At 45.5% G+C, this 12,500-nt stretch overlaps 2 protein-coding genes across 5 annotated transcripts in view; both read right to left on the minus strand.

Annotated features, from left to right (window-relative positions):
* dgki (diacylglycerol kinase, iota) overlaps window positions 1-6,554 on the minus strand; it is a 74,991-nt gene extending 68,437 nt beyond the window's left edge. For all 4 annotated transcript variants that reach the window (XM_034525920.1, XM_034525921.1, XM_034525919.1 and 1 more), the window contains exon 1: window positions 6,297-6,554. In XM_034525920.1, coding sequence (XP_034381811.1) covers window positions 6,297-6,502 — 206 coding nt within the window. In that variant the 5' untranslated portion in view covers window positions 6,503-6,554. The remainder of the gene's footprint in view (window positions 1-6,296) is intronic.
* A 5,575-nt stretch (window positions 6,555-12,129) lies between these two features.
* Window positions 12,130-12,500, minus strand: part of creb3l2 (cAMP responsive element binding protein 3-like 2) — a 19,771-nt gene continuing 19,400 nt past the window's right edge. Inside the window, 1 exon segment of the mRNA XM_034525987.1 lies at window positions 12,130-12,500. This exon segment is cut by the window's right edge and continues 222 nt beyond it. The gene's annotated coding sequence lies outside the window, so the exon portion shown is untranslated.

Genomic DNA, 12,500 nt, shown 5'->3' on the forward strand with positions numbered 1-12,500 from the left:
CGTTGTCCTCCATCTTTTTGTTTCCTGCACCTTGTTGACGTTGTCCTCCATCTTTTTGTTTCCTGCACCTTGTTGACGTTGTCCTCCATCTTTTTGTTTCCTGCACCTTGTTGACGTTGTCCTCCATCTTTTTGTTTCCTGCACCTTGTTGACGTTGTCCTCCATCTTTTTGTTTCCTGTACACCTTGTTGACGTTGACGTTGTCCTCCATCTTTTTGTTTCCTGTACACCTTGTTGACGTTGTCCTCCATCTTTTTGTTTCCTGCACCTTGTTGACGTTGTCCTCCATCTTTTTGTTTCCTGCACCTTGTTGACGTTGTCCTCCATCTTTTCTCCTCCTCTCCTAATTGAAGGCTGCAGAGGGAGTTTGTCGTCGTGGCAGCAGCCGGTGATGAAAGGCCTTTGATCACTGTTTACCCCGCAGGTGGTTCACAGCGGCACACAACACCAGATACATCCACATCTTTTCATGTTTTCTCCCTTCATGTCTCCCCCCCCCCCCCGCTGTATGACGTCCCGTATAAGTATAAGACGAGCTGTCATCGTGATGTGTAACTAGAGGAAGGTGGTTTCTGTAAATAATGGCGGTTGGTTTCTGCACCAGTTCCCATGGAGGAGGCGGCGGTGGTTTCTTCGTCATGGCGACGTGTTCACCAGAGGAGTCGTGTGGTTAGGGGCTGTGGTGGGTTCACGTGGTCTTTAAAAGTCCCCCGTCCGTCCAGCTGTAACGTCATTTGTGGGCCAAAATTCAATATAACAAGTGTCCCTCTTTAATGGAGTCCCACTGTGATGAGAATCCCCCCCCCCCCCCCCCCCCCCCCCCCCCCCCCCGCTTGTTTATCAGCAACTGGAGCTGAATTAATTAGTCTGTTTAAAAAAAAAAAGAAGCCGATCGTCTAAAATGTCAATCAATCGCTTTGATAATCCATCAATCTGCTCGGTCACTTTTCATGCATGATGACGGAAATTCTTTTAGCTACGGCAGCTTCGATTTGCAAATTGGGTGCACACACACACACACACACACACACACACACACACACACACACACTGCAGCCTGCAATCTGCAGCCCCATTTGCAGAATAAAGCCCATTATTAGCTCACACAACCAGAAAAGTGAAGTTAAATCTTAGTATATATATATATATATATATATATATATATATATCATTGTATATTCCATGTCTATATCTTGGTACAGCCATCAGTGAATTACCATCTTGGTTCCAGGGTGTTCCCGTGAGGTTGCGTACATAGACGTGCAGACACACGTTAGGACTTGAGGAAGGAGCTTCAGGAGTGGTGAGTATAGAAGGCTCTGAGGAGGAAGGAGCTTCAGGAGTGGTGAGAATAGAAGGTTCTGAGGAGGAAGGAGCTTCAGGAGTGGTGAGTATAGAAGGTTCTGAGGAGGAAGGAGCTTCAGGAGTGGTGAGTATAGAAGGTTCTGAGGAGGAAGGAGCTTCAGGAGTGGTGAGTATAGAAGGTTCTGAGGAGGAAGGAGCTTCAGGAGTGGTGAGTATAGAAGGTTCTGAGGAGGAAGGAGCTTCAGGAGTGGTGAGTATAGAAGGTTCTGAGGAGGAAGGAGCTTCAGGAGTGGTGAGTATAGAAGGTTCTGAGGAGGAAGGAGCTTCAGGAGTGGTGAGTATAGAAGGCTCTGAGGAGGAAGGAGCTTCAGGAGTGGTGAGTATAGAAGGCTCTGAGGAGGAAGGAGCTTCAGGAGTGGTGAGTATAGAAGGCTCTGAGGAGGAAGGAGCTTCAGGAGTGGTGAGTATAGAAGGTTCTGAGGAGGAAGGAGCTTCAGGAGTGGTGAGTATAGAAGGCTCTGAGGAGGAAGGAGCTTCAGGAGTGGTGAGTATAGAAGGTTCTGAGGAGGAAGGAGCTTCATTAGATTCTCTGGAGACGACTTCATATCGACAGCTCGATTGGTCCAAAATGAAATGTACAAACTCACAGGAAGTGCCTTCTGACTCACTCGCTCCGCCACAGATCGGCTGTCCAGCTGGTGGACTGACTAGCTAACTGAAGTGATGTCTTACAGACCAACTTGACACACACACACACACACACACACACACACACACACACACACACTCTCTCTCTTTCTGACAGTCATGCAGGCAGACGGGTGAGGCGTCTAAGAATAGATAAAAGGAGGGACGGTATTCTGAGAACACAAACACAGACAAAGTGTGACGAGTGTCTGCCAGATAAGTTACACGTGCCTTACGCTGCCATAATCACATCATACCACACACACACACACACACACACACACACACGCATTAGCTTTGATGATTTCTCAGCCCTTTCATATTGTCACGTCTGGTGATTCGACCCTCGGCTCTGGCCACTTCAAAGCTCCGTGAACTACCTCCTATGAGCCCTCTCACGCCCTTCCCTCCACATGGCCGATCCCCATTCCTCATCAAGGTCAAAGGTCAAGACATGCACCACGACACGTATGGAAGAGAAGGGCAGGAGGACTAATCCCACGTGATTAAAGACGGCAGACCGCTCCACCGTGAGCACGCTGTGTGGAGGAGGCCAAATAAATGTAGTTTCCATTGGGATCAAGAATCCACTGGAACAGAAACGCCTTTAAAAATAAGTGAGGGTGCACTTTGTTGTGAAATGTTCGTCTGCTGTTGTCCTCCAGAATAATGTTAAGAACAGCAAACAAAGGCTGCACTTAACGAGCCAAATGTTCCCTTTGAGAAGGAAAGCCATCCAACTGGTGGTTTCCAAATTAATACATGTTTTATAAATGAGGCGCTGGATGCTGTGTGAACTAACCCCTCTGCATAAAGCTTCATAATATATAGTTTTTATTAATAAATGTTTTATAAATGAGTCTCTGAATGCTGTGTGAACTAACCCCTCTGCATAAAGCTTCATAATATATAGTTTTTATTAATAAATGTGTATAAATGAGGCTCTGAATGCTGTGTGAACTAACCCCTCTGCATGAAGCTTCATAATATATAGTTTTTATTAATAAATGTGTATAAATGAGGCTCTGAATGCTGTGTGAACTAACCCCTCTGCATGAAGCTTCATAATATATAGTTTTTATTAATAAATGTTTTATAAATGAGTCTCTGAATGCTGTGTGAACAAACCCCTCTGCATAAAGCTTCATAATATATAGTTTATATTAATACATGTGTATAAATGAGTCTCTGAATGCTGTGTGAACTAACCCCTCTGCATGAAGCTTCATAATATATAGTTTTTATTAATAAATGTGTATAAATGAGTCTCTGAATGCTGTGTGAACTAACCCCTCTGCATGAAGCTTCATAATATATAGTTTTTATTAATAAATGTGTATAAATGAGTCTCTGAATGCTGTGTGAACTAACCCCTCTGCATGAAGCTTCATAATATATAGTTTTTATTAATAAATGTGTATAAATGAGTCTCTGAATGCTGTGTGAACTAACCCCTCTGCATAAAGCTTCATAACATATAGTTTATATTAATAAATGTGTATAAATGAGTCTCTGAATGCTGTGTGAACTAACCCCTCTGCATAAAGCTTCATAATATATAGTTTATATTAATACATGTGTATAAATGAGTCTCTGAATGCTGTGTGAACAAACCCCTCTGCATGAAGCTTCATAATATATAGTTTATATTAATAAATGTGTATAAATGAGGCTCTGAATGCTGTGTGAACTAACCCCTCTGCATGAAGCTTCATAATATATAGTTTTTATTAAGTCATGTGACCGCGGAGGAGTTTCCTTTACAGCGCAGATCACAAGTCAGCTTTTACGGCACATAAATAAATAAAAAGGTTCTTCATCACTGGTTTGAAGGATCAGATTCATCCTGGAACCTCTTGAAGAGAACATGGTTCTGCACACTGATGGATGGAGTGGGCCTCCCGTGGTCATGCGTTTGCTCTACAAACAGGTGTCTAAAATATATAAATATATATACATATATATATAATATAATAAAATCTGACAAATTGTCGTCTGCCAGATGCATTGTAATAGGATTGTCGTGGACCATCCCTCCTCTTGAAATTGGATGAACCGCCTTCCCAAATGGCCAGTTTGTGCTACGTTAATGTGTTTATTAACGTGATGCATATTTAATCTGATTGGGACGTTAATTACGGGCTGGTCCTCGTCCCCATTATAATTAATATACATGTATTGTGTGTCATTCAGAGGATAAAGATTCTATTTGAGCGGATGCTAATTTAATGCTAAGAGTTGATGCTAATTTGATGCTAAGAGTGGATGCTAATGGGGTAAAGATGCACAACCAGGCTGACGTATGACCTCATCGCTGCACAACTCAACATCAGACGTTTTGGGGGCGATTTTTGTTTACGCACACAAACTGTTGCGTTGCTCTGCCTCGTCTCCCAAAGCAATCGATCGGACACCAACAAGTTAAAATGATCGATTTGACCTCCAAAGGCCGATCATTTGGGTTGACACACATTCACAGAAGGATAAACAGATGCCACGCATTCCTGACATTTGACAACAACACCTGCTGTGTGCATGTGTGTGCATGTGTGTGCATGCGTGTGCACGTGTGTGCATGCGTGTGCACGTGTGTGCATGTGTGTGCACGTGTGTGCATGTGTGTGCACGTGCGTTTCGGTCTCTGGCCAGTTTTCACTCTCAACAGCAGCTGCCAGTCGCACCAGGGTGTCAGGCTGCTGCTGGCATTCACATACATCCACACACACACACACACACACACACACACACACACACACACACTGCCCACAAATCAATACTGTTTCTGCTCCCCCTCCCCACTCTCCTCTTCACATGCTCCAACACAACAGGGCTACAACACCACTGGGAAATGAGCACTCACACACTCACAGCCTCACACACACACACACACACACACACACACTGTTGCATGTGCAAAAATTGTTTTTATCCATCTCTGTCATGGGCTAAAATACTACTGCGTGTGCGTGTGTGTGTTTGTTAAACAGTCAACATGTGTAGCTTTTATAATAATTATGCTTTCAAAATTAACACACAAAAAAATTAATAATATAATCCTTCAGTCTCTTTGTGTGTGTGTGTGTGTGTGCTTGTGTGTGTGTGTGTGTGTGTGTGTGCGTGTGTGTGTGTGTGTGCGTGTGTGCGTGTGTGTGTGCGTGTGTGCATGTGTGTGTGTGCGTGTGTGCGTGTGTGCGTGTGTGTGTGTGTGTGTGTGCGTGTGTGTGTGTGTGTGCGTGTGTGCGTGTGTGTGTGTGTGTGCGTGTGTGCGTGTGTGTGTGCGTGTGTGCGTGTGTGTGTGTGCGTGTGTGCGTGTGTGCGTGTGTGTGTGTGTGTGTGTGCGTGTGTGTGTGTGTGTGCGTGTGTGCGTGTGTGTGTGTGTGTGTGCGTGTGTGTTTATCATAAGCTTAAGCGAGTTTACATGTCACCCTCATTATAGCTTATATCCAATAATCACAAAGGAAAAATTCATAACAGACAACCCGCTCTGCTCCCAGCATCCCCTCCCAGTACCCCGTCCCAGTACCCCGTCCCAGCACCCCCTCCCAGCATCCCCTCCCAGTACCCCGTCCCAGCACCCCGTCCCAGCACCCCCTCCCAGCACCCCCTCCCAGCACCCCCTCCCAGCACCCCCTCCCAGCATCCCGTCCCAGCACCCCCTCCCAGTACCCCGTCCCAGTACCCCCTCCCAGCATCCCCTCCCAGCACCCCCTCCCAGCACCCCCTCCCAGCATCCCGTCCCAGCACCCCCGTCCCAGTACCCCCTCCCAGTACCCCCGTCCCAGTACCCCCTCCCAGCACCCCCTCCCAGCATCCCGTCCCAGCACCCCCTCCCAGCACCCCCTCCCAGTACCCCGTCCCAGCACCCCCTCCCAGCATCCCGTCCCAGCACCCCCTCCCAGCATCCCCGTCCCAGCATCCCCTCCCAGTACCCCCTCCCAGCATCCCCGTCCCAGCACCCCCTCCCAGTACCCCCTCCCAGCATCCCCTCCCAGCACCCCCTCCCAGCATCCCCGTCCCAGCACCCCCTCCCAGTACCCCCTCCCAGCATCCCCTCCCAGCACCCCCTCCCAGTACCCCGTCCCAGCACCCCCTCCCAGCACCCCCTCCCAGTACCCCGTCCCAGCACCCCCTTCCAGTACCCCGTCCCAGCACCCCCGTTCCAGCACCCCCTCCCAGTACCCCGTCCCAGCACCCCGTCCCAGCACCCCCTCCCAGTACCCCCTCCCAGTCCCCCCTCCCAGCACCCCCTCCCAGTACCCCCTCCCAGTCCCCCCTCCCAGCATCCTCCCGGCGGCCCCACTCACCGATACGAGGTCTGCTTCCTGAACGCCAGCCCCCGGAGCTTCTCCTCCAGGGTCTCCTGCTCGATGTCCGGCAGGCTGCTGAACGTGTCGCTGCCGCCGCCGGCTTCCTCCGAGCCGGCTCCGGACTCCGAGTCGCCCCCGTCGGCTCCCAGAGAGGCCAGACGGCCGCTGAAGCACCCGACCGCCTCCTTCGCTTGGGGGTCCATGCTGGTCGGTCTCTCGGCTGGACCCCCTCACCCTCTCTACCGGCTCGTGGGGGTGGGGGGGCTGGGCGGGGGGGGGGGGGGGGGGGGACACACACACACACCGGTGCCGGTAGCGGAGAATCGGGCCGGTATACGGGGAGTAAAAACGACGCCACCTGACGTCCTCCAGCGGGGGTTTTGACCGGTGTGATCCCTTGACCGTTGACCGCCTCTTATGTACGGCAGCCGGGGCACGGCAGCACGCGCAGCCGCCGGGACGTCAGACCGAACTGCGCTCACGAGCCCCAAACCGACCGGAGGCGAGAGAAGCGTCAAGCCGGCGACGTCGGACCCGGAAGTGTAGCGTTCTCATCCTTCAACATAAAAGTTTTTCCCCCCCAATTTTTTTATTTAATTACAGAATTACTGGTTGAACAGAAATAATGGAGACTTATATACTATTTAAAAGAGATATTTCTGAAAATAATTACAATAATTATTTCCATCTGTTATCTATACATAAAGCTATGTTACATATATTATTTAGATAGATATTTATGAAAATAATTATTTCCATCTGTTATCTATACATAAAGCTATGTTATGTATATTATTTACACATTGCCAGATCATATTTTTGGTGGAGTCTCTCAGAGTAGGACTCAGTGTATTTCATATATTACACTGTCATATTCTTTGGCTGATTACACTCGTCACAACAATTAGCATGATGCATAACAAAGCATTTCCTTGCGCAACCTCACAACCAATATAATTTGTTATATATTTAGTTTGCATTCCCTAAAAATAAATATTGTTCAATGAGTTTACAAACTACATGCTATGGGTTTATTGTGTGTAGACATCATTTTACAAGTTTAACTTTTATCTTTTAGATCACAAGTTGATATAAATAAGTAATTTGATTATGTCAAAAAAAATCAAGATTTCCCATCAAGACTCTCATGTATTGCAAAATGCTGCGTACATTGGAAATCAGTGCTGGTTCATCAAGATGGTTTCCTGGATGAACAAACGTCATCATGAATCTTGATTAATTAATCAAACAATAAATATATTTATACGCTCTTCTTACAGCACTCTCTGGCGTAATATACAATGGGGGCAGGGTATTATATGTAATATTATGGACATAATCATGGACATAGTTTATATGTTGGCGTTGGGTATGTTTTTGGATTTGCAGCCTATTCTCCAAAAACATTTTTAAAAAAGGCTTTTATTTTAATACCCATGACCGGAAGTTGGGTATTTGATTCTTTGTGTGGCGGCTGCTGTGCGGGCGTCGACAATTAACATGTTCAGCGTGCTCCGACTCCAACTAACTGCAGCATCCGTCCGTCTCCGTAAGCTCCGCCCCCTCCGCGTCCGTGCGTCCATCTGTCCCACCGGGACGAGCAGCGTGGCATTGTGGGATATTCCCTCTCCTCCTCCTCCTCCTCCTCCTCCTCCTCCTCCTCCTCCTCCTCCTCCTCCTCCGATCTGCAGCATCATCAGTCAGAAAGTAGGGCAGAGGGGTGAGCGTGCACGCGCGAGCACACGCACCCCCTCAGTGTATCACTCTCACACACTAATCACACACGCACGCACGGACACACGCACGTCCATATGCCGCGTTCACGGACTGCGTGTGTCAGATTCTCACGTCGCGTTTCATTATGTTTGTATCATTCTCTGCAGCTGCAGGTCTTCATGATAAAAATAAATAATAAATAAAAACATCTGTTTGTCAACACTCACCTGAGGTGACCTGTTTGACCTTTGTGTACCTTTTTTTTTTAAATTATTATTTATTTTTCTCAGCAGTGGAGCATCTGTCTGTAATCCTATTAATCATAAATAATTTAACGAAACACACCACGTGCACGTGAAATTACGGACTCACGTGCACTCGTTCTAGTCGTAATATTTCGGTTTAGCTGCTTTAATTTGTGATTGTGATGCTTTTGGAAAATATCTTGACTTAGAATCACAAAATGTTGATTTAATAAGTCAACATTTTAACCTCATATCACCTAACTTTGACTTAAATTATCATTTTTGGCTGAATCTTTTAATTTTTTTACATCGTATCTGATCATTTTGACTTAAAATCATATCTCTGAATTTGGACTCAAATCAACATTTACAATTGTAATCTTTTTTATTTTCACTTTAATCAACAATTTAAATAAGAATCTTTAAATTTAAAATGAGCCATTCTTAATTTAATTTCGGTAAGTCAATTTGTTGTCTTCATTTTCTCTTAATAAGCTTTTTTCTTCTTCTCTATTGTTGCCAATGTTCATTTTCATTCTTAGAATGCATAACTTTGAATCAGTTTTGTGCTTCTTTTCCTGGAGTGAAATGAGGGCCGAGGGTCAGAAACAGGAAAATCATATCACGGAAGCCATCTTTAAATTTAAACTTTCACACCAGGAGCCAAAAGGCATAAAAACAACGTACAGAAACTCTCTCCATAACCCGCCATGAGAGCATGTTTTCATTCATAACTAAACTAATCTCCTGCAATCCGGTGAAATCAGATTGCGGATCTATTTACTCTCCACACACGGTTTTAAAAAGAGTCCGTTCTGTTATTTTATTACCAACACGACGCACCATAACTGGAGCGGTGAAGGCCTTTATTGTGGCGGGGTTACTACGAGACTGGACTGTTGTGAAGCGGTGGGACTGCGTATCGTCTCGGGCTGTCACAGCGATTATGAGGCGGATCTATTTCTGGATCGTGAGGCGGTGGAGGACACAGAAGCTCCTCTTAAACTTCACTTAGGACACAAACTATTCATCATCCACATAAACGTCACATTTTGGCCAGTTGTTGCTGCACTGATTTTGCATGTTTCTAAAAAACTACAATTATGATTGTCTTTTTTTTTTTGAGAACCAGTGTTTGAGCTTTCTATTTAAAATAAATGCAAAACACTCTTTGGAGAAAAAGACTTAAGAAAATAAGAGTGCAGCCACGCTAAGCAGCATTTATGAGGCTGTACTTAAACACGGTAACGCTTCAAGTATAAGTAAAGTATAATGTTGTTTACTATGTTTAAAGATACTTCCAGCAACTTTCATCTTGTGTTTATTCTGGCGCCCCCTGTGGATTAAAGTGGTAGTGTTGGTTCTGGTGCCCCCTGTGGACTATAGTGGTGGTGTTGGTTCTGGTCCCCCCTGTGGTCTGAAGTGGTAGTGTTGGTTCTAGTGCCCCCTGTGGACTAAAGTGGTAGTGTTGGTTCTGGTGCCCCCTGTGGTCTATAGTGGTAGTGTTGGTTCTGGTGCCCCCTGTGGACTATAGTGGTAGTGTTGGTTCTGGCACCCCCTGTGGACTAAAGTGGTAGTGTTGGTTCTGGTGCCCCCTGTGGACTATAGTGGTAGTGTTGGTTCTGGCGCCCCCTGTGGACTATAGTGGTAGTGTTGGTTCTGGTGCCCCCTGTGGACTAAAGTGGTAGTGTTGGTTCTGGTGCCCCCTGTGGACTATAGTGGTAGTGTTGGTTCTGGCGCCCCCTGTGGACTATAGTGGTAGTGTTGGTTCTGGTGCCCCCTGTGGACTAAAGTGGTAGTGTTGGTTCTGGTGCCCCCTGTGGACTATAGTGGTAGTGTTGGTTCTGGTGCCCCCTGTGGACTAAAGTGGTAGTGTTGGTTCTGGTGCCCCCTGTGGACTAAAGTGGTAGTGTTGGTTCTGGCGCCCCCTGTGGACTATAGTGGTGGTGTTGGTTCTGGTGCCCCCTGTGGACTAAAGTGGTAGTGTTGGTTCTGGTGCCCCCTGTGGACTAAAGTGGTAGTGTTGGTTCTGATGCCCCCTGTGGTCTATAGTGGTAGTGTTGGTTCTGGCGCCCCCTGTGGTCTATAGTGGTAGTGTTGGTTCTGGTGCCCCCTGTGGACTAAAGTGGTAGTGTTGGTTCTGGTGCCCCCTGTGGTCTATAGTGGTAGTGTTGGTTCTGGTGCCCCCTGTGGACTAAAGTAGTAGTGTTGGTTCTGGTGCCCCCTGTGGACTAAAGTGGTAGTGTTGGTTCTGGTGCCCCCTGTGGTCTATAGTGGTAGTGTTGGTTCTGGTACCCCCTGTGGACTAAAGTGGTAGTGTTGGTTCTGGTGCCCCCTGTGGTCTATAGTGGTAGTGTTGGTTCTGGTACCCCCTGTGGACTAAAGTGGTAGTGTTGGTTCTGGTGCCCCCTGTGGACTAAAGTGGTAGTGTTGGTTCTGGTGCCCCCTGTGGTCTATAGTGGTAGTGTTGGTTCTGGTGCCCCCTGTGGTCTATAGTGGTAGTGTTGGTTCTGGTGCCCCCTGTGGACTAAAGTGGTAGTGTTGGTTCTGGTGCCCCCTGTGGACTAAAGTGGTAGTGTTGGTTCTGGTGCCCCCTGTGGTCTATAGTGGTAGTGTTGGTTCTGGTTCCCCCTGTGGACTAAAGTCTCCCGTGCCCCCCCTTCCCTCCAGCGGGTCTAGATATACGTCCCGGGCCTCCAGCGTTGTGGTGTCGGTGTCGGTGTCACCGGAACCCGATGACGAGCTCTAAGAAGAACTCTCTAGAAGCGGACCCTCTTCTCTCTGATGGTTACTCACAGTAACGGTGACGTTAGCGAGCTAACTGTGGCTAATTAGCGCTCCGGTTTAGCAGGTACTCGCTCCTAAACTAAAGAATTAAAACTTTGACCCGACGTTGGCGCTGGAGAGAAAAGTTAACAGATCACGGATCAGTGATTGAAACATTAAATATTTACAATATATTTAAATTACACGCAAACACCATTTTATTAGCATTACACGAGGTCTACTGGTCCCACGACGACGCCGATGACATCATCACCGTGCGACGTCCAAGCACCTTTAGACTCTTCACAAGTGATACATTGTAACAGCTGCTTTTTTCCTGTCTTCCCGTCAACAAACAGACCAAAACACAATCACAATGTTTTGCAAAATATACTTTTACTAAAAAAGGAAAAAAATACTGTCTATTCGTGTGAAAAGCAAACAGACGTAGTGGGGAAGGCGTGGATTGTAACTCGCCGTCGATGCGTCCCGACGTACGGATTTACTAATAACTCTTAATAACCGATTGATCTACAGAGCAAATACGAGACAGAGATACACAAATATTGTTTTCTAGTCTCTAATTTCTGACTTAAATATCTTTACTTTAGAGCAATTTGTTTGTATTTACAACGTGATTGCAAAAAAAAGAAAAAAAGCGAACCGTCTGTAAGGCACGAGTTTCATTAAAAGCTTAGAAATAAAATACACTTTTAAAAACAATTACAACTTTTAAAAGCCACGATGTGTAATTCATAAACTAAAATCCATCAATCCGCATCTAAAATAAACTCTGAATTAAATTATGGATTGGTTTATAAACTACAGGCTCTGCACACATTTAGACAACTTATATTTACAAAAATAGATAACTTTCTTTTTTTTTATTGTTTCATTTCTGGGGAAGAAATCATTTTTTTTGGCAAAATGCTGAGATAAAAAAAGAAAAAGCCAGAAACGGCTTCTGCATAAAGTTCACTGTGGTTCCTCCGACCATTAAAAAAAAAGAAAAAAAAAAAGGTTTTGTTTTTAATTTTACTGGATTAAAAACATCCCAAATATTATTATTTTTTTAACAACAAATAAATGTGAAAACCTTTTTTTTTTTTTTTTTTTTAAAGGAGCGCAGGAACCTCGATGTATGAAATGTAAAGAGAATATATAACAATATATAAAAGAGAACAATGCAATAAAATATATTATGACCACAAAACACGTATATCAAAATGGGATGTATGCCTCACTGGAATGGAATAAAAACATTTAATATTAAAAAGAGCTACAAAAACAAAAAGGGTTCTATAAATACAAAAGGTTCTGCGTCAGTGTCCTGTAAAAAGCCTCACGCGTCATATTTTAATATAAACTTTCCACTGGAATAAAATCAATATATCCATTTTTAATTCATCACAATGTGATTAAATCCAGATGCAAGTGATGAGTTGACTCGCGTAAAAAAAAATATTCAGTGCAA

The sequence above is a fragment of the Cyclopterus lumpus genome, chromosome 23 (genome assembly GCF_009769545.1).
Source record: "Cyclopterus lumpus isolate fCycLum1 chromosome 23, fCycLum1.pri, whole genome shotgun sequence".
Lineage (NCBI taxonomy): Eukaryota > Metazoa > Chordata > Actinopteri > Perciformes > Cyclopteridae > Cyclopterus > Cyclopterus lumpus.